Source organism: Rhinopithecus roxellana, chromosome 4 (genome assembly GCF_007565055.1).
Source record: "Rhinopithecus roxellana isolate Shanxi Qingling chromosome 4, ASM756505v1, whole genome shotgun sequence".
Lineage (NCBI taxonomy): Eukaryota > Metazoa > Chordata > Mammalia > Primates > Cercopithecidae > Rhinopithecus > Rhinopithecus roxellana.
In genome coordinates, this window is record NC_044552.1 from 25,498,951 (window position 1) to 25,521,289 (window position 22,339).

General features: G+C 49.3%; 1 protein-coding gene across 1 annotated transcript; it reads right to left on the reverse strand.

Moving 5' to 3' along the window:
- Window positions 1-156: 156 nt before the first annotated feature.
- On the reverse strand, window positions 157-2,713 carry ZBTB12 (zinc finger and BTB domain containing 12). The gene is made up of 2 exons (XM_030928287.1): window positions 2,377-2,713; window positions 157-1,867 (listed from the first exon to the last, which is right to left on the reverse strand). Exon 2 carries the CDS (start codon window positions 1,845-1,847, stop codon window positions 468-470), a length of 1,380 nt encoding a protein of 459 aa, XP_030784147.1. The 5' UTR covers window positions 1,848-1,867; window positions 2,377-2,713; the 3' UTR covers window positions 157-467.
- Between the last annotated feature and the right edge of the window lie 19,626 nt (window positions 2,714-22,339).

Sequence of the window (22,339 nt, forward strand, 5' to 3'; positions counted from 1 at the left end):
ACCACTCCCTCACCCCAGGTCTATTCTAAGCAGGAGCACGTCCTCCTGCCAAATTCCCTCCCTGTACCCACCCACCCACCCCTCTTATCTCGAGAAATGTCAGAACCTTTCCCTGGGCAGCCTTAGCCAGGAGTAAAACATTTTTGTCTTCCCTTGTTCTATAGGACCCTTTTCCCTCCCTCCACATACACATGCACCTCTAAGAGAAGGAAATCTTTCTCTGGGACCCCGTATTTCCCTGGCCTACTCCAAGAACCCTGTCCCCAGCTCCAGCTTCTTGCACTCTGAAGAGCAACAGTCTTCTCTCCAAGGAATCATCTTCCCTCTCTCAGGATGCGTGCATCTGCTCAGCCTCCTACTCTTACCTTTCTGCCCCAGACCCCCCACCCCCCAATTCTCCTGGGCCAAAGAGCCCTTTTCCCACCCAGCCCAGGGACCCCAGCCTCCTGGCCTCCACGCCTGCGCGGCTAGCGGATGAGGACGTTGATCTCGGCCACACTGGCCTCCAGCACGTTCTCGGCCGTGGTCTTGCCGTGTTGCTCCTTGAGGTGCCGTCTAATGGCAGGCTTGTGGGCGAAGCGCACGTCGCAGTAGGAGCAGCGGTAGGGCCGCGCTCCCGTGTGCAGGTTGAGGTGGTCGTGCAGGGTGGACTTCTGTGTGAAGCACTTGCCGCAGATTCCGCACGAGTGTGACTTGACACCACGATGCACGTTCATGTGGCGGTTGAGGTTGCTGCTGTGGTTGAACTGCTTGCCACAGCGAGGGCACATGAAGATGAAGTGCTGCGCCCGCATGTGGAAGACCAGCTTCTCCACGCCCTGGAACACTTCCGGGCACTTGGTGCATTTGATGTTCTTTAAGGGGTTTCCACCCGAGAATCCCCCAGGCAGGGGTCCCCGGCTGCCCCCCGCCCCCAGGCTGCCCCCCGCCCCCCGGGCAGCCATGGCCACCGCTGCTGCTTCCACCAGGCCCGAGGTGGCCCCCACGCTGGCCCGGCCTCCAGGAATCAACAGCAGGCCCTCCCCTTCTGCGTCCTCAGACAGGCTATAGCAGGCCTTCACCACACCCTGTGGTGGGGCTACAGTGCTGGGGGGCACGCTGCTCTGGGCCAGCTCCCCAAGGTGGCCACCCACGGAGCCTCCAATGCCCAGACCCCCTCCCAGGCCTCCAGGGGGTTTGAGTCGGTGTGCCACCTCCAGGGCCGACTCCACCTTGACGATGCAGATGTCAGACACGTCCTCATCCTCATCCTCATCCTCTTCCTCCGCTTTCAGCTCCAAGTCCTCATCCAGTGGGAACTCCAGCTTCACTGGCCGCAGGAGTGGAGGGGGTAGAGGAGGTGGGGGTGGGGGCTTCGGGGCTGGCTTTGGGGTCCTGGCTGGAGGGAGAAGGGACTTGGTGGCGCTGACGCTGCTCACAAGGCTAGCCTCACTGACCCCATCCTCTTTGAGGCCTATTTTGGGCTCAATGAACTGGCTGAGAGCATTCCGGCATTTCTCCACCACGTGCTCCATCTGCAGGTAGGAGGCGGCTGTCAGGTAGTTGACGATGTCCCTGACAGCGAATTCCAGGGCGCCCGTGTAGCAGGAGAGGAGCAGGTCGGCCACAATGCGTGCACTGTGCATCAGGGAGACCTGCAGCTCCGAGCTGGGGTTCAGCAGGAACTGGTCCCGCAGGAACGGTGAGCAGGCGGCCAAGATGACCTTGTGGCCTCGAAACTTGAGGCTGTCGGCCACAATGGTCACGTCGCAGAACCGCTCCTCTGCTCGGAGCTGGTTCATGTTCCGTAGCGTAGCGGCCTCGTGGCCAGGCAGCTGGAAGCGCAGGACTTCCACCCCAGAGGCCATTGTGGCGGGGGTGGGCAACCCTGGTTGGGAAGGAAACCGGTCAGAGACAAAGGTCTCTGGCTCTCCGAAGCCAAGGCTCCAGGACCCTCGCCCCCATTCTTGCCCAGCCCCCCGGCATCCGATCTCCCGGTCTTCAGATCTCTTCCTCAGTTTCCCCAACCCTGGGGAGGCGCTGTCCCTCTGAGAGGAGGGAGGCGTGGTTCTCGGGGGCGGGGCAGCGGCGTCCACACCCCCCAGCCCAGCAGCCCGCTAGGATGGGGCGAGCCCGCGCGCCCATGGTGGAAGGACGGAGAAAAGGGGGGGCAGAGGCCTGGGGCTCTGGACGCCGAGGTGGCCCCGGTTGTAGACTCTTCTCACCCCGCCCCCTTTACCGGCTGCCTCATTCCTCCGCCCCCCCTTACACGTTTGCACGCGCTTTTCACGTCCTCCCCCCGCCGCCTGCACGCACCGTGCACGCCCTGCCCCCACGCTCAGAGCTCCGTGGCACGCCCCCCCCAGCCCCACGACCCTGAGTGCACGCTCCTCTCACCTGGCCCGGTTCCGCGCGCTGTTTTTTTTAATCCCCTATTTTCCCCACCCCCCCCCGGGGCCGGCAGCGCCCCCCACACACGGGCAGGGCCTGGGCAGCGCGCAGGCGCGGGGGTGCACGGGGCGCGCGCGCGGGGCCGGCTCCGCGTGGGCGTAAGGGGGGAGGGGCGGGGGCGGCTCGTGCCGTGTGTTCCAGGCCTCGCGCGCGCGCGGCGGCGGCGTCGGCTAGGACTCGGGGAGGAGGAAGAGGGGAGGGAATTAAAGGAGCAGGATCCCCCCTTCCCGACCCCCCTTTTTCACCAGCACCCCCACGCGGTTAAAGGGCCGGACGGCCTTGCCTCCTCTTTGGCCGGGATTATTTGTCCGCCAGAGCGGAAATACGTTCCACACCCCCCTCTTTCTCGCTCCCCCTCCTCTGTGCCTCCAGGCCCCGCGACCAGTCTGCGCGTGCGTGCCAAGTGCCGCGCGGAGGCCCGCTCACTCGGGCCCGCCCCCCAATCCCGGCTGCCCATGGCGCTACCCGCTCCGCGTCCCCGCGCGCCCCGCCTGCGCCGCATCCCGCAGCGCGCGCGCGCACCCATTCTCTAGGCTGCCGGCGCTGCCACCTGCTCCCAGGGGTGGTGCCTCTCCGGTCCAGCTGTGCAGAGCGCTGCCCTGGGTGCATCAGCGGCACCTCTCAGGGGCCCAACCGACCTGTGGCTAACAGAGCTGTTGGTAGCTATTGCCCACGCCTGCCTCCGCTGCTGAGTGTGTTCACAGTTGCTCCAGCCACATTTCCAGGCTTTTCCAACTCTTGTAAAGCTAGTAACCGCTTCAGCCTTTCAGGCCTGAAATATGAATTCACTTGCCACAAAACCAGACGATCCAGTGCCCTCAACTCTCCTTAACTCCATGTCAGTCCTTTAAGATCACACCCGCGCTCCCCTCCATTCTCAGGATTAATCCCAACCTCTTGCCAAGACAGTCGCCCTCCACTTGTGCTATCCGTGACCTTGCCCATTTCACCTTTAGTATATAATTAACCCTAGAACTAATTTTAATGATGTGATTTATGTTAGTTTGATTCTACCCTAATCTTCCACTGCACCGTCCCCTTTATTCCTCACCTCTCCTCCAGACTGACAAGGTCCAGCTCTAAACAAAACTTCCCTTCAACACTGTGCCCGGGGCTTCTCTTTCTCTTGTCTCTTTCCGACTAAGTTACAGTCTCCACAGCTTCAGCGACAGCACTTAGGAGCATCTTGAAGGCTGTTCCTTTCCCTTCCCCTTCTTCTCACCTGATACTTACACTCACTTCCCCACCTATCCAAGTCTGTGTGAAGATGCCACTGTTTCCTGCCAATTGGATTTCTTTTTTACGTCCTTCAGGAGAATAGTGCGTTTTCCTTATGTTTCAATTCTGATGAAGTTTCTTATAATGTGTTCAATATCTGGTTTCCCCATGAGACTATAAACTTCTTGGTTGCAGGAGTTACGTTGTGGGTTATGTTTTGAAAAAAAAAAAAAAAAAAAAAAAGCAATAGGGCGGGTGTGTGTGGTGGCTCACACCTCTAATCCCAGCACTGTGGGAGGCCAAGGCAGGTGGATCATTTGAGGTCGGAAGTTCGAGACCAGCCTGCAGCCCGGCCGACATGGTGAAACCCTGTCTTTACTAAATATACAAAAATTAGCTGGACGCGGTGGCAGGTGCCTGTAATCCCAGCTACTGGGGAGGCTGAGGCAGGAGAATCGCTTGAACCTGGGAGGTGGAGGTTTCAGTGAGCCTAGATTGCGCCATTGCACTCCAGCCTGGGCGACAGAGCAAGACTCCTCAAAACAAAACAAAACAAAAAACCAAAAAAGGTCATGCAATAAATGATTGTTGAAGTAATTCCTCTTTGGCTCAGCCAGCATCTACCCATAAAAAGTCTGTGCTTGAGCTGAAACTGAATTCTTGAACTCAAGGGATGCTGTTTGGCAGGAGGGCAGAGGCAGCGTAGACGGCATTTAGGTGGTACCTTGACTCTTTGCCTTTTTCTTTTAAATTATCTGATTTTTATGCCCGTACCCAGTTCCCTCTATGGAATCTAAGAGTCTGTTCTAAACTGCTGTCTTTGTAGTTAGGCCATGTAGATTTGAGGAAGAACACATGATTTTGTGTCAGACGCACCTAGGCTTAAAGCCACATTCCTAGGAGTTTCTGAGCCTACTCTGGCTCAGAAGGCTGCCAGATTCACAAATCATTTTTAAAAACTAAAGCCATATTCCTATGCTAACTGAGGCCCATTGGGCAAGTTACTTAATTCTCTTAATCACAGTGTCCTTATCTTTGTCTCCTCCGCCCATCCTTAGCTCATCTGAAAGCATTTTTATCTTGAAGGCCCTGATCCCTCACAGGGCTAGTGTGAGGTTTAAATGAGCCTGGCATGCAGTAGATGCTGAGTAAACAATAGCTCTGTTCCCCTTTTCCTAATTTGGGAGACGGACTATGAAATTTTCAAAAGAATTTTAATTATTTATTTTGCTGGAGTTTTGCTCTTGTCACCTAGGCTGGAGTGCAATAGGCAAGATCTTGGCTCACTGCAACCTCCGCCTCCCAGGTTCAAGTGATTCTCCTGCCTCAGCCTCCCAAGTAGCTGGGATTACAGGCGCCCACCACCATACCCAGCTAATTTTCATATTTTTAGTAGAGACGAGGTTTCACCATGTTGGCCAGACTGGTCTCGAACTCCTGACCTCGGGTGATCTGCCTGGCTCAGCCTCCCAAAGTGTTGGGATTACAGGCATGAGCCACTACGCCTGACCCAAAATAACTTTAAAACTTCTGTTTTTCTCTCTCATCTCTTCTTTTCTGCATTGCCAAACTTCTCAGAAGAATAGTTCACATTTCATTGAGAGCAGAAATACATAAAGCTGTCAAGTTAAGAATTAGAGTTGGTAAAATGTTGTTTCCTATCCCTTTCTTGCTACTTTTCCTTTCTGGGAATGTGGATAGGACAGGGGGCCTAATCTCAGTCCATGGCTTAAGACAGGTAGTCCTTGGTGGCAGGTGGAGTTGAGAGCCAATGAATCCTTCAAGTGGCCAGCCCACCCAATTACAGCTCTGCATAAAGACAAGCAGAGGTGCACAAGCTGTCATTTAGATCCTTGCCCCTTCTTCACCAGCTTCTGCCGGTATAAAACCAGGGGCTCTCCTGTCCTTAGCTTGCAGTACCCAATGCCTTGGTGTGGCTGTCAAGAACAGATACATTTAGGAGATACATGTAGGATTCTTGGGTCAGGCTCATTCCTATAATCCCAGCACTTTGGGAGGCCGAGGCAGGAGGATCCCTTGATCCCAGGAGTTTGAGACCAGTCTGGGCAACATAGCAAGACCCCATCTCTACAAATAATAAGAAAATTAGGAGAGCATGATGGTGTGTATGTGCTTGTGATCCCAGCTACACGAGAGGCTGAGGTGGGAGGACTGCTTAAGCCTAGGCAGTTGAGGCTGCAGTGAACCATGATAGTGCCACTGTGATCCAGCCTGGGCAACAGAGTGAGACCCTGTCTTTAAAAAAAAAAAAAAATTAGGATTCTTAGTGAGCTTTAGAAATAAAATCTGGGCTGGGCACTGTGGCTCATGCCTGTAATCCCAGCACTCTGGGAGGCTGAAGTGGATCACTTGAGGCCAGGAGTTTGAGACTGGCCTGGGCAACAAAGCAAGACACCTGTCTCGAAAATAATAAAATAACAAATAAAAGCAAATACATTTTTTTTTTTTTTTTGAGACGGAGTCTCGCTCTGTCACCCAAGTTGGAGTGCACTGGCCAGATCTCAGCTCACTGCAAGCTCTGCCTCCCGGGTTCACGCCATTCTCCTGCCTCAGCCTCCCGAGTAGCTGGGACTACAGGCGCCTGCCACCTCGCCCGGCTAGTTTTTTGTATTTTTTAGTAGAGACGGGGTTTCACCATGTTAGCCAGGATGGTCTCGATCTCCTGACCTTGTGATCCGCCCGCCTCGGCCTCCCAAAGTGCTGGGATTACAGGCTTGAGCCACCGCGCCTGGCCTGCAAATACATTTTTAAAAGGAAACAAAATTTGACTAGGGATGCAAAGAACAACTAGGAGACAGAAGGTCCAGGTTGCAGTCCATCTTCAGGTCATCAAGGCTCCCCAGGTTTCAGTATTCTCTTTAACAAAATGGAGAGATTACTCTCTGAAGTATTTGCCAGTCCTGTGAGTCCATAACAGCTTACTTTGAAAAGGGGTGTGTATGTTTGTGGGCGTGTCTGAGAGAAGCTAGCTCACAGCTTAGAGCACTACCCTTGGCTACTCATAGAGGTAAGGAGTGGCCTTGGTAATCCAAAACCGTAGCAAACATCAGACATTTCTCTGAGACATTTAAAGTATTTTAGGCTGTGGGCTTAGTTTTTACAACGATGCTTAGCACCCACTAGAATGACCATATTCCCTGAGTAACCTATAGGAAAGGAAGAGGTAAGTCAGTCTGGACTTTTAAATCCATAGGCTGATGAAACCGTCTTGCATTACAACAAAATCTCCAACTTCTTTCTCTTTCTCCTTTGATCTGCACTCAGCTCTGCCCTCAGTGCAGGAACCCTGGTGAAAACTGCAGGAAGTTTTGGCAATGTTGGGAGGGGCTCATTGCTTGGGGAAAGAAGTCTTGTGAAAACAAAGTGCCCGCACCACTCCCATCCATCTGCAAAACCACCTTTTCTGAACTCCCATCCATCCCCTTGACTGCTCCTCAATGCTGGCTCCTCCTTCCTCGGAGCTCATTATCCCTAGCTCTTCGGAGCCCTCTCCCAGTCTCAACCTGCCTCCAGACAAGCTCTTCCCTCCCTCTCCTACCTCAGAGGGAATTTACTCCCTGCAGCCCACCACCTTTGCCATCGTCCAAGTCCTCCACACACCCTTGCTGACTCTGCCCAGCTCCAGGTCTGTCTGGGGAAATGGAGGCAGATTCTCCCAGCACCTTGTGAATTCCAGACAGAAAAAGACTCTTCCACTTTTCGCCAAACATTGTATCCTCTGAGCCTCACCGAGTCTGCTCTGCTACCCTCTGTCATCCTTGCTGCTTGAGCAACTGATTTTCCGGCCTGTGATACCTGGATCAGGTTGTCCTCCCCAGGCCTGCCTGTGTCCCTGCAAATGACCTAATCCATATCCCAAGTTTCTAAAAAAATTGTTCATTTTATTTTATTTTTTTCATAGAGTCATTCGTGAGAGCAGAAATACAAAAAGCTGTCAAGTTAGGAATTAGAGTTTGTAGGACCGGGTGCAGTGGCTCACACCTGTAATCGCAGCACTTTGGGAGGCTGAGGTGGCTGGATCATTTGAGGTCAGAAGTTCGAGAACAGCCTGGCCAACGTGGTGAAACCCAGTCTCTACTCAAAAAATAAAAAATAAAAAAATTAGCTGGGCGTGGTGGTGCATGCCTGTAATCCCAGCTACTCAGGAGGCTGAGGCAGGAGAATCGCTTGAACCTGGGAGGTGGAGGTTGTAGTGAGTTGAGATCATGCCATTGCACTCCAGCCTCAGCAATAAGGGTGAAACTCCGTCTTAAAAAAAAAAAAGGAAAGAAATACAGTTTGTAAAATTTTGTTTACAAACTCAAAATTCAAAGTTCAAAATTCAAAATGTAGTTTTGTTCAAAATTCAAAAAGTATAAGTACAATTCAAAATTCAAATTGTAAAGTTTTGTTCAAAATTTAAAATGTATAAGAGGGTACAAGGGTGGGTGTGGTGGCTCACACCTGTAAACTCAGCACTTCTGGGAAGCCAAGGGAAGAGGATCACTTGAAACCAGCCTGGGCAACAAGGCAAAACCCAGTCTCAGCAAAAAAAAAAAAAAAAAAAAAAAAAGAAGCTGCGGGAAGTTGTGCAGCCTATGGTCACAGCTATTCGAGAGGCTGAAGTGGGAGGACTGCTTCAGCCCGGGGAGGAGAAGGCTGCATTGAGCCTTGTTCGTACTGCTGCACTCCAGCTTGGGTGACAGTGCAAGACCCTGTTAAAAAAAAATGTGATTTCTATTGCTCAGGCTGGAGTACAGTGGTGCAAGCCAGGCTCACTGCGGCCTCGACTTCCCTGGGCAATTTTTTTTTTTTTTAGACGGAGTCTTGCTCTGTCGCCAGCCTGGGGTACAGTGGCACAATCTCTGCTCACTGCAACCTCCACTTCCAAGGTTCAAGCGATTCTCCTGCCTCAGCCTCCAGAGTAGCTGGGACTACAGGCGCACGCTACCACTCCTGGCTAATTTTTTTTTTATTTTGAGATGGAGTTTTGCTCCTGTTGCCCAGGCTGGAGTGCAGTGGCGTGATCTCAGCTTACTGTAACCTCTGCCTCCCGGGTTCAAGCAATTCTTCTGCCTCAGCCTCCTGAGTAGCTAGGATTACAGGCGTCTGCCACCATGCCCAGCTAATTTTTTGTATTTTTAGTAGAGACGGGGTTTCATCATGTTGGCCAGGCTGGTCTCGAACTCCTGACCTCGTGATCCGCCCACCTCGGCCTCCCAAAGTGCTGGGATTACAGGCGTGAGCCAATGCAACCAGCCTTTTTTTTTTTTTTTTTTTTTTTTTTAATTAAAAATGGCAAGACTGGGTCTTTCCATGTTGCCCAGGTTGATCTTGAATTCTTGGGTTCAAGTGATACTCCCGCCTTGGCCTCCGAAAGTGTTGAGACTACAGGCATGAGCCACCGTGCTTGGCCCAAATAAATCTTTTATAAAAGTTACAGTCAATGGATACAGCAAATTTCATTGTTGTCTTATTTTAAGATATTATTGGCCGGGCGCGGTGACTCACTCCTGTAATCCCAGCACTTTGGGAGGCTGAGGTGCGTGGATCACCTGAGGTCAGCAGTTTGAGGCCAGCCTGGGCCAACATAGTGAAACCTGATCTCTACAAAAACACAAAAATTAGCTGGATGTGGTGGGGATGCCTGTAATCCCGGCTACTCGGGAGGCTGAGGCAGAAGAATCGCTTGAACCTGGGAGATGGAGGTTGTAATGAGCCGAGATTGCACCACTGCATTCCAGCCTGGGCGACAGAGTGAGATTTCATCTCAAAAAAAAAAAATTGTCACAGACATCCCAACCTTTAGCAACCACCACCCTAATCAGTCAGTAGCTATTGATATCAAGATAAAATCCTCCACGAGCAAAAATATTACAACTCACTGAAGACTCAGATGACTGTTAGCATTTTTTAGCAATAAAGTATTTTAAAATTGAGATTACATACATTGTTTTTAGACATATGCTATTGCACACTGAATAGACTACAGTACAGTGCAAACATAACTTTTGTGCAAAAAGTTGTTGATATGACTGACTTTATTGAGGTGATCTGGAACCAAGCCCAAAATATCTCTGAGGTATGACCGTGTATACTTCATTTGCTTATTGTAATAGTTTCAGTATCTATGCAGTTGTAGGTGTTCCCAGACAGTTTAGTTTTGTCTGTTTGACCATCACACAGATGAATCATACTGTACATGTTCTGGGGCTGGCCTTTTCACTCAACATTATGGTTTTATTGACTTGTGTAGCTGTAATTCATTCATTGTTTTTTAATTGATGCTTATAATACTAGAATTTGTTTGTATACCGATTTTCAGTTATTTTGGGTATATACCTAGGAGTGGAACTGCTGGATTATGTGGCAATTGTGTGTTAAATTTTAAGTTTTTTTATTATTATTTTTTAGACAGGGTCTCTGTTGACCAGACTGGAATGCAGTAGTGTGATCTTGGCTCACTGCAACCTCCGCCTCCCAGGCTCAAGCAATCCTTCAGCCTTAGCCTCCCGAGTAGCTAGGACTACAAGTGTGCACGGCCATGCCTGGCTAATTTTTGTATTTTTGTAGAAGCAGGGTTTCACCATGTTGCCCAGGCTGGTTTGAAACTCCTGAGCTCAAGGGATCCGCCTGCCTTGGCTTCCCAAAGTGTTGAGATTATAGGCGTTAGCAATGGCACCTGCCCCCGACCTTTTTTTTTTTGTAGAGATGAAGTCTTGCTGTGTTTCCCAGGCTGGTCTCGAACTCCTAGGCTCAAGCGATCCTCCACCCTTAGCTTCCCAAATTCCTCTCAGCTGGGATCACAGACATGAGCCACTGTGTCCATCCTATATGTCAAACCTTTCGAGGAACTGCCAAACTGTTTTCCACAGCAGCTGCACCATTTTATGTTCCCACCAGGACATTGTACACAAGCTTCAATTTCTCCATATTCTTGGCAACAGTTGTTATTTTCTGCTTTTTTTTTTTAAATAGACATTCTAGTTGATATGAAGTCATACTCATTATAGTTTTCTTTTCTTTCTTTCTTTATTTTTTTTTTTGAGGCGGAGTCTTGCTCTGTCGCCCAGGCTGGAGTGCTGTGGCGCGATCTCGGCTCACTGCAAGCTCCGCCTCCCGGGTTCACGCCATTCTCCTGCCTCAGCCTCCCGAGTATAGCTGGGACTACAGGCCCCTGCCACCACGACCGGCTAATTTTTTGTATTTTTGGTAGAGATGGAGTTTCACCATGTTAGCCAGGATGGTCTCGATCTCCTGACCTTGTGATCCGCCCACCTCGGCCTCCCAAAGTGCCAAGATTACAAGCGTGAGCCACTGCGCCCGGCCTATAGTTTTATTTTCATTTACTTAATGACTAATGATGTTGAGCATCTTTTCATGTCCTTGTTGATCATTTGTGTGTCTTCTCTGGAGAAATATCTATTCAAGTTCTTTGCTCATTTTTTTTTGACAGGGTCTTACTCTGTTGCCCAGGCTGGAATGCACAATCATGAATCACTGCAGCCTTGACCTCCCCGGCCACAGGTGATCCTCCCACCTCCGCATCTAGAGTAGCTAGGACTACAGGCACACGCCATCACGCCCAGCTAATTTTTGTTATTTTTTGTAGAGACAGGGTTTTGCCATGTTGCTCAGGCTTAGAAGGCTTTAAAGCACAAAATACATCACATTAGGATAATGTCTTGGGGGTAGAAATAGAAGTATGAAAATAAGAATTTAGAAGAAATAGAACAATGTGAAATTTCTGACTGTTAAAGAAGATTACAATAATATACTTTAAAAGTGAATCATGGGCCCAGCATGGTGGCTCACGTCTATAATCCCAGCACTTTGGGAGGCCGAGGCAGGTGAATCATTTGAGGTCAGGAGTTCAAGACCAGCCTGGCCAACATGGTGAAACCCCATCTCTACTAAAAATACAAAAATTAGGGGGGCATGGTGGCGTGTGCCTGTAATCCCAGCTACTCGGGAGGCTGAGGCAGGAGAATCTCTTGAACCTGGGAGGCAGAGGTTGCAGTGAGCCAAGATCATGCCACTGCACTCCAGCCTGGGCGACAGAGCAAGACTCCGTCTTAAAAATAAAATAAAAAATAAATAAATAAAATGAATTGGGCTGGGTGTGGTGGCTCATGTCTGTAATCCCAGCACTTTGGGAGGCCGAAGTGGGTGGATCACCTGAAGTCAGGAGTTCAAGACCAGCCTGAGCAACAAGGTGAAACCCTGTCTCTACTAAAAATACAAAAATTAACCAGACGTGGTGGCAGGCGCCTGTAATCCCAGCTACTCGGGAGGCTGAGGCAGGAGAATCGCTGGAACCTGGGAGGCAGAGGTTGCGGTGAACTAAAACAGCACAACTGCACTCCAGCCTAGGAGACGGAGCGAGACTGTTGTCTCAAAAAATAAACAAATAAATAAAATAAAATGAATCATGAAGGGAATGATTAAAAAGTGAAATAATACTTTTTAAGGCCGGGCACGGTGGCTCAAGCCTGTAATCCCAGCACTTTGGGAGGCTGAGGCGGGCGGATCACGAGGTCAGGAGATCGAGACCATCCTGGCTAACATGGTGAAACCCCGTCTCTACTAAAAAAATACAAAAAACTAGCCGGGCGAGGTGGCGGGCTCCTGTAGTCCCAGCTACTTGGGAGGCTGAGGCAGGAGAATGGCGTAAACCCGGGAGGCGGAGCTTGCAGTGAGCTGAGATCCGGCCACTGCACTCCAGCCTGGGCGGCAGAGCGAGACTCCATCTCAAAAAAAAAAAAAAAAAAAAAAAACTTTTTAAAAAAGATCCATGTTTACAACACACTGGAAATGGCATTCTTTTGCAACTAAACATTTGGGGAAAGTTTTAGATAGCAGTATAAAAATATGCAAGGGGTACATAATTTGCAAAATTCTTTTAACGTGAGCAAGAGGGTTTGAAGATTAAATGCTTCTTGAAATCAGCATCCACATGAGTCATCTGGAGTTTTAATTTGGAGTCTGAGTCAGTAGGTCTGGGTGGGGCCTGAGATTCTGCGTTTCTTTCTTTCTTTTTTTTTTTTTTTTAAGAGAGTCTCGCTCTGTTGCCCAAGCTGGAGTGCAGTGGCACACTGCAGCCTCTGCCTCCCGGGTTCAAGCAATTCTCTTGCCTCAGTTCCCAAGTAGCTGGGACTACAGGCATGCACCACCACACCTGGCTAATTTTTGTATTTTTAGTAGAGATGAGGTTTCACCATGTTGACCAGGCTGGTCTCGAACTCCTGACCTCAGGTGATCTGCCCACCTCAGCCTCCCAAAGTGCTGAGATTACAGGCATGAGCCACTATGCCCGCCCCCCCCCCCTTTTTTTTTTTTCAATTTGAGACCAGGTCTCACTATGTTGCCGAGACTGGTCTTGAACTCCTGGGCTCAAGCGATCTGCCCGCTGCAGTCTCTCAAAGTGCTGGGATTATAGGCGTGAGCCACCATGCCCGGCTAGATTCTGCATTTCTACAAGCTCCTAAGTAGCAAGTATCCACATATTCCTAAGAGTGGAGTTGCTGGATGTTGAGGTCTGCACCTGTTTAGCTTCCCTGCTAATGCCAAACTATTTTCTGAAGCAGTTGTACACCAGCCATGAGACTGTTGCTTCTTGGGAAAAAAGATTTAATGGCTTCATATCTAATGGATATTATTCAGTGCTCATCTCACTTGAGCTTTCTGCAGTCTGTGACATACTTGACCACACTGTTTGATCCACTACTTTTCCCCGGTTTCCATGACACTCCTGTATCCAGGCTCCCTTCCTTCTATAATTTCAGTCGGTTCTATAAACCCTCACTCCTTTCCTGTCTTGACCTTTTCCTCTGTTGATGCCTTTGGCCTTCTTGGCCTTTATCTCATTCTGTCTGGGTGGTACCATGTGCTCTTTATAGATTGGTTACCAGGCCGGGCACAGTGGCTCATGCCTGTAATTCCAGCACTTTGGGAGGCTGAGGCAGGTAGATTGCCTTTGGGAGGGTTCGAGACCAGTGTGGCCAACATGGTGAAATCCTGTCTCTACTAAAAATACAAAAACTTAACCAGGTGTGATGGTGTGTGTCTGTAATCCCAGCTTCTCAGGAGGCTGAGGCAGGAGAATCGCCTGAACCTGGGAGGCAGAGGCTGCAGTGAGCCGAGATAGTGTCACTACACTCCAACCTGAGTGACAGAGCGAGACTCCATCTCAAAAAAGAAAAAAAATAAAAAAGAGAGATTGGTTACCATATTGATGACTCTATGATGGTTAATTTTTTTTTTTTTTTTGAGATGGAGTCTCGCTCTGTCGCCCAGGCTGGAGTGCAGTGGCGCGATCTGGGCTCACTGCAAGCTCCGCCTGCCGGGTTCATTCCATTCTGCTGCCCCAGCCTCCCGAGTATCTGGGACTACAGGCGCCCACCACCATACCCAGCTAATTTTTGTATTTTTAGTAGAGACGGGGTTTCACTGTGTTAGCCAGGATGGTCTCGATCTCCTGACCTCATGATCTACCCGCCTTGGCCTCCCAAAGTTCTGGGATTACAGGCATGAGCCACCGCGCCCGGCCTGATGGTTAATTTTATGTATGAGGTCAAGGGCAGTGGCTCATGCCTGTAATCCCAGCAGTTCAGGAGGGCAAGGTGGGAGGATTACTTGAGCCCAGGATTTCAAGACCACTCTGGGTAAGATGGTGAAACCCTATTTCTACAAAAAAAAAAAAAAAAAAAAAAAAAAAAAAAAGATGTATCAATTTTCAAGGCTATGGTGCCCTTGGGCACTATATATATTACCTTAATGAGATAGACTCTCACTATGTTCTCCAGGCTGGGCTCGAACTCTCAGGCTCAAGTGATCCTCCTGCCTCAGCCTCCTGGGTATCTGGGACTACGAGCATGCCACCATGCCTGACCGAAGTCTGGCTACTTTGATGAAGGCATTTTGTAGATAACATTGACATCTTGGCCAGGCACAGTGGCTCACGCCTGTAATTGCAGCACTTTGAGAGGCCAAGGTGGGCGGATCACCTGAGGTCAGGAGTTCGCGACCAGCCTGGCCAACATGGTGAACCACTATCCCTACTAAAAATACAAAAATTAGCCGGGCATGGTGGTGAGCGCCTGTAATCCCAGCTACTTGGGAGGCTGAGGCAGAAGAATCATTTGAACCTGAAAGGCAGAGGTTACAGTGAGCCGAGATTGCGCCATTGCACTCCCGTCTGGGCAAGTCTGGGCAACAAGAGCAAAACTCCGTCGCAAAAAAATAAAACAAAATGAAACAAAGGCATTGACATCTATACTCAGTTGACGTTAAGTAAAGGAGGTTACTTTTTTTTTTTTTTTTTGAGACACAGTCTCATTCTATCACCCAGGCTAGAATGTAGTGGCATGATCTCGGCTCACTGCAACCTCCGCCTCCTGGGTATAAGCGATTCTCTTGCCTCAGGCTCCCATGTAGCTGGGACTACAGGCACGTGTCACTGCACCCAGCTAATTTTTCTATTTTTAGTAGAGACAGGATTTCACTATGTTGGCCAGGCTGGTCTCGAACTCGTGACCTCAGATGATCCACCCACCTTGGCCTCCCAAAGTGCTGGAATTACAGGCGTGAGCCACTGTGCCTGGCCCGTTTTTTTTTTTATGGAATCTCACTCTGTCACCCAGGCTGGAGTGCAGTGGCACGATCTCCGCTCACTGCAACCGCTGATCCAACTCCCTGGTTCAAGTGATTCTCCTGCCTCAGCCTCCCAAGTAGCTGCAATTACAGGCATATGCCACCGCGCCCAGCTAAGTTTTGTATTCACCGTGTTTCACCATGTTGGCCAGGATGGTCTCGATCTCCTGACCTTGTGATCTGTCCACCTCAGCCTCTCAAAGTGCTGGGATTACAGGCATGAGCCACTATGCCCAGCCAGGATATTACTCTTAATAATGTGGCCTAAAGAGCAAAGACTAAGGTTTCCCAGAGAAGGAATTCTGCCTAAAGACTGTCACATAGAAATCCTGCCTGAGTTTCCAGCCTGCTGGCCTGCTGTTTGAATTTTGAACTTGGCTGGCTCCTGCAACAGCATGAGCCAATTCCTTAAAATCCATCTCGTTGTGTGTGTATATCCTGTTGGTTCTGTTTCTCTGGACAATTCTGACTGCTGCAGACTCCCATATTCTATGCCCAGCCAGAGCTGTGCCTCCTGTTTCCAGTCTGGAATTCCCATCTTCTCCAGGTGTTCTAAAGGTACTTAAGACGCAGTATGTCCTGGACAGAATTTGTTCTTTTTCTCCTCAAACTTGTTTCTCTTCCTACAGTCACAAGTAGTGGTGCCACCATCAATCCTATCATCTAAGCTAACACTTGAGATTCAACATAGACTCCCTTCCCCCTTCATCCCTTCTATATACTTGGCCAGCAAATCCTTTACCCATCAATTTAATAAACATATGAGTACCTATTATGTTCCACCAGTGAGTTCCAAACTGGTGGCAAAAGGAGAGTAAGACACATTTCCTCCCCTCAAGAAGACTATAGTTCGCTGGTCACGGTGGCTCACGCCTGTAATCCCAGCACTTTGGGAGGCCGAGGCGGGTGGATCATGAGGTCAGGGGTTCGAGACCAGCCTGGCCAATATGGTGAAACCCCCATCTCTACTAAAAATACAAAAATTAGCTGGGCATGGTGGCATATGCCTGTAGTCCCAGCTACTCGGGAGGCTGAGGCAGAAGAATTGCTTGAACCTAGGAGGCAGAGGTTGCAGTGAGCTGAGATCGTGCCACTGCACTCCAGCCTGGGCAACAAAGCAAGACTCCGTCTCAAAAAAAAAAAAAAAAAAAAAAGGCCAAGACGGGCGGATCACGAGGTCAGGAGATCGAGACCATCCTGGCTAACACGGTGAAACCCCGTCTCTACTAAAAATACAAAAACTAGCCGGGCGAGGTGGCGGGCGCCTGTAGTCCCAGCTACTCGGGAGGCTGAGGCAGGAGAATGGCGTAAACCCGGGAGGCGGAGCTTGCAGTGAGCTGAGATCTGTCCACTGCACTCCAGTCCGGGCGACAGAGCGAGACTCCGCCTCAAAAAAAAAAAAAAAAAAAAAAGAAGAAGACTACAGTTAATGAACAAGCAATTGGCCAGGCGCAGTGGCTCATGCCTGTAATCCCAGCACTATGGGAGGCCGAGACGGGCGGATCACGATTTCAGGAGATTGAGACCATCCTGGCTAACATGGTGCAACCCCGTCTCTACTAAAAATACAAAAAAATTAGCCGGGCATGGTGGCGTGTGCCTGTAATCCTAGCTATTTGGGAGGCTGAGGCAGAATTGCTTGAACCTGGGAGGCGGAGGTTGTAGTGAGCAGAGATTGCATCATTGCACTCCAGCCTGGGAAACAGAGTGAGACTCTGTCTCAAAAAAAAGAGTGATGTCACTGTTGTGTGCAGTGTGGTTCGATTCCACCAGGCCCTCCTGAGGAGAGAGCTGAATGTCTCCAGACGTTTTCCACTTGAAGGACAGAAGGCAGGAGCATCTGTCTACTGCTTCCCACTCTGTAATGGTTACAGGTTGACTCTGGGGCATTAGTTCCCTGCCTTTTTTTTTCTCTGAGATGGAGTTTTGCTCTTTTTGCCCAGGCTGGAGTGCAATGGCACGATCTCGGCTCACTGCAACCTCCACCTCCCAGGTTCAAGCGATTCTGGTGCCTCAACCTCCTGAGTAGCAGGGATTACAGGTGCCTGCCACCATGCCCAGCTAATTTTTGTATTTTTAGTAGAGACAGGGATTCAACATGTTGGCCAGGCTGGTCTTGAACTCCTGACCTCAGGTGATCCACCCACCTTGGCCTCCCAAAGTGCTGGGATTACAGGCCATGAGCCACTGCACCCAGCCAAAAGAAGAATTTTAGAACAATATCACCATAATACCATGATCACATCTAACAAAATTAACCACATTCCATGATATCTGCAATGCTGTTTATGTTCACATTTCCCTGATTGTCTCAGAGATACCTTTTTTTGTTTGTTAGACTCAGTTAAGCAAGGGTCACACATTGCATTTGGTTAACATGACTCCAAAGTTGTTCAATCCATTACAATTCCTCTTCCATTTTTGCATGACAATTATTTGTGGTAGAAGTCAGATCTTTTGTTATTCCACATACTTTAAAAATGTAAACAGGCTGAGTGCGGTGGCTTGTGCCTGTAATCCCAGCACTTTGGGAAGCCGAGGTGGGCAGATCACTTGAGGTCAGGAGTTTGAGACCACCCTGGCTAACATGGTGAAACCCTGTCTCTACTAAAAATACAAAAATTAGCCGGGCATGGTGGCGGGTGCCTTTAATCCCAGCTACTCAGGGGGCTGAGGCACGAGAATCGCTTGGACCCGGGAGGTGGAGGTTGTAGTGAGCCGAGATGGCGCCACTGTACTCCAGCCTGGGTGACAGGGCGAGACTCCATCTCAAAAAGAAAAAAAAAAAGGCTCGGTGCAGTGGCTCACGTCTGTAACCCCAGCACTTTGGGAGGCCAAAGCAGGTGGATTACCTAAGGTCATGAGTTCGAGACCAGCCTGGCAAACATGGTGAAACCTCGAAACCTCGTCTCTACTAAAAATACAAAAATCAGCCGGTGCACTGGTGGGTCCCTGTAATTCCAGCTACTTGGGAGGCTAAGGCAGGAGAATTGCTTGAACTTGGGAGGCGGAGGTTGCGGTGAGCCAAGATCGCACCACTGCACTCCAGCCTGGGTGACAGAGTGAGACTGTCTCAGAAAAAAAAAAAGAAAAAAGAAAATTATGATACAGAGAATAATGAGATGTTTTATAAATTAGTAGTTCAAAAGAAACATTTTATTTTGGTAAAAGCCAAGACGTGAAAGATAAATAGTTCTGCAGCCATAAAAAATTAAATCATGTCTTTTGCAGCAGCATGGATGGAGCAGGAGGACAAAATCCTAAATGAATTAACATAGGAACAGAAAATCAAATGCCTAATGTTCTCACTTTTAAGTGCGAGCTAAATATTGAGCACCTATGGACATAAATATAGGAACAATAGACACTGAAGACTACTAGAAGCGGGAGAGAGGGAGGGAGTGTGGATTAAAAAATTACCTAATGGGTTCTATGACTACCTAGGTGCAATATACCCATGTAACAAACCTGCACCTGTACCCCCTGTATCTAAACTAAAAGTTGAAATTTTAAAAAAAGAAAAAAAGGCCTGGTGCGGTGGTTCATGCTTCTAATCCCAGTACTGTGGGAGGCTGTGGTAGGCGGATCACCTGAGGCCAGGAGTTGGAGACTAGCCTGGCCAACGTGGTGAAACCCCATCTCTACTAAAATTGCAAAAATTAGCCGGATGTGATGTCAGCCGTCTGTAATCCCAGGTACTTGGGAGGCTGAGGCAGGAGAATTGCTTGAGCCCGGGAGGCAGAGGTTGCAGTGAGCTGAGATGGTGCCATTGCACTCCAGCCTGGGTGACACAGAGAGACTCCATCTAAAAAAAAAGGGAAAGAAAATGTGCTCTTATGCAAGTGAGAAATGTTCTGAAAAAAGAAAGAAAGAAATATTTTAAATGAAAAATTTGGGCTTTTCCGTAAAAAAATTTTTAATGAATTCCCAGCACTTTGGGAGGCCTAGGGTGGGGGGTTGCTTGAGGCTAGGAGTTCAAGACCAGCCTGGACAACATAGCAAGACCTCATCCCTAATTAAACTAAACAATTAAAAAAAACTTAGCCTGGCATGGTGGCACATGCCTGTAATCTCAGCTACTCAGGAGGCTGAGGTGGGAGGACTGTGAAAGCCCAGGAGTTTGAGGCTGCCGTGAGCTATGATCAGGTCACTGCACTCCAGCCTGAGCAACAAAACAAGACCCCATCTCAGAAAAAAAATATTCCTGGAGGCCAGGCACAGTGGCTCACACTTGTAATCCTAATACTTTGGGAGACTGAGGCAGGAGGATCACTTGAAGCTAGGAGTTTGAGGCCAGCCTGGGCAACACACTGAGACCCTGTCTTTACAAAAATAAATGAATGAATAAATTAGCTGGGCATGGCGATGCCTGCTTGTTGTCCCAGCTTCTTGGAAGGCTGAGGTGGGAGGATCATGTGAGCCCGGGAGTTCATGGTTACAGTGAGCTGTGATTGCACCACTAAACTCCAGCCTGAGTGACAGAGTGAGACCCTGTCTTCAACTTAAAAAAAAAAAAAAAAAAAAAAAAAAATTCCTGGCCGGGAGCAGTGGCTCATGCTTGTAATCCCAGGACTTTGGGAGGCTGAGGCGGGTGGATCACGAGGTCAGGCGTTCAAGACCAGCCTGGCCAAGATGGTGAAACACCGTGTCTACTAAAAATACAAAAAAAAATTAGCTGGGCATGATGGCAGTTGCCTGTAATCCCAGCTACTCTGGAGGCTTGAACCCGGGAGGCAGAGGTTGCAGTGGGCCAAGATCACACCACTGCCCTCCAGCCTGGGTGACAGAGCAAGACTCCATCTCAAAAAAAAAAAAAAAAAAAAAAAAAATCTTCGAAGGAATAGGTGGTATACAGACATTAACCCAGACCGTCTATGAACTGAAGCCAGATGATGGATACATACATGAAGGTTCATTTTACTATTCTCTCTACTTTACAATATGTTTGAAATTTTACAAAATAAAACCTAATCTGCAGAGAGATTGTATTAGGGTCTCTTGTTAATAGTCCAGTAGGGTGTTTCTTTTTTTTTTTTTTTTTTTTTGGAGACGGAGTTTTGCTCTTGCTGCCGAGGTTGGAGTGCAGTGGCGCAATCTTGGTTCACTGCAACCTCTGCCTCCCAGGTTCAAGCAATTCTCCTGCCTCAGCCTCCTGAGTAGCTGGGATTACAGGCACCTGCCAACATGCCTGGCTAATTTTTGTATTTTTAGTAGAGACGGGGGTTTCACCATGTTGGTCAGGCTCGTCTTGAACTCCTGACCTCAGGTGATCCGCCTGCCTCGGCCTCCCAAAGTGCTGGGATTACAGGTGTGAGCCACTGGGCCTGGCCTTGAATACGTATCATATGTACCCATTGAAAAGTACAAGCAGTAATAAAGGGGATTTGGTGAAAATTAAGTTGCATTCTTTACCTCTCACCCCACTTTCCATCCCCCATTTCTCCCCAGAGGCAACTCTCCTATCCAGTTTTCTGTAAACTTTTCCAGAGAAATTATATACACATAGAGAGCATATGTGGCTACTATCCTCTTTCCCCCCTTTTTTTGCATAAATGGTGGCATCCTATACATACAGTTCTGAATGTCTATCTAGTTTAAAAGTGTATATTATATTACATATATATCTGGAGACATTCAGCTCTGTACACACAGATACGCCTTTAAGCTTGCAGAGACTGCATAGTATTCAGTTGTCCCCATACCACAACGTGCTGTGTCTGTCCCCTATTAAGGGACGTGGGTTGTTTCCAAACATTTGCTCTTGGTAACAGTGAATGCTAAAGCAAATATCCTGGCACCTTTTACACCTGTAGGGTAGCTGATCTTCTCCTTTTGATGGTCCTAATTCTCAGAAGTAACCTTAAGGGGAGTGTATTTTGCTGTTGGTTCTGTGGATGACAGGTGACAAAACAGGGTGAGTACGGCTATGAAATAGCTAGTGAATTTGCCAAGCCAAACCTGAGGTTCCAGGCTGTCTTAAGTCAAAGCCTGAATTCCTCATACCACACTGGGGCTGGGGCCAGAGACGAGGCAGGAGGAGCTCTTCTTGGGTATAACCTTTCATTTGTGTTGGGCAGGAAAGCAAGGCATGAACGTGTGTCTTTCTACCTGGCAAGTTCCCTCTTCACCCCTTGGCAGCACTGGAGGAGTGAGGGCAGGAGGCTTCTCCCACGTGAGCCCCGGGCTATTCTTTTGGCAAGAGGGGACTGGTACCCAGAACTGGGAAGGGGATGAATATCTCCCCACTCCCCAGTATATAGGAAAACATGACAGAGAAATTTTCAATGAAAGGGCGGAGGAGGCTAGTAAGGTCCCCACTTCCACCAATGCTAAGCCCAGAGCTGGGGTTGTGGTGGTGAGGACAGAAGCCAGGGCAGTTCAGCCATAGGCCACCCCTCCCCCTAGCCCATCCCCAGCTGACCCTTGAGCACCCGAGTTGTGTTTACCACCCTCTCACCTGGGTTACCCAGGGCAGTCTCCCCAGTGGGTAGCAAGAAATGGGTGATAACAGGCACTACACCCCACACCAGCCCAAGGAATAGTGGAGACCTCAGAGGGATGAGGTAAGAGCTGTGGTGTGGGCAGACAGACACCCTGGTACACCCCAGGCCTGTGAGTCTTTAGAGGTTGAGTTTTTGTCTGAAAGAGATACGGCACCTACAGAAGGTCAGGGACAGGTCTTCTGTTTCTTGGGAGGCCCTACCCCACCCCTTAGTTCCTCGTTCCATTCTCAGGAATTGTTTGTGCAATGGATGGACAAGGACAGGAGGTTCAGTGTCTAACCCAGTGTCTGGGCCTGCACGATGGCCTCTGAGGCGCAGGGCCCTGGAAGAGCCTGGGCATAAGGAGGAGCCCCATGGGGCAGGGCATAACCCTTTTTGAGGCTCTAAGGGTGATATATGTGGAGATTCCTCAAGATCACAATTGGGCAACCACTTCAAAGTTAGTAGGCAGTGCCTGCTAGGATGGGGGATGGTGTGTGTACCGAGGAACCTAGCAGAGGCCTTTGTGTGGAAATGGGTGGGGTCTGACCCAATGT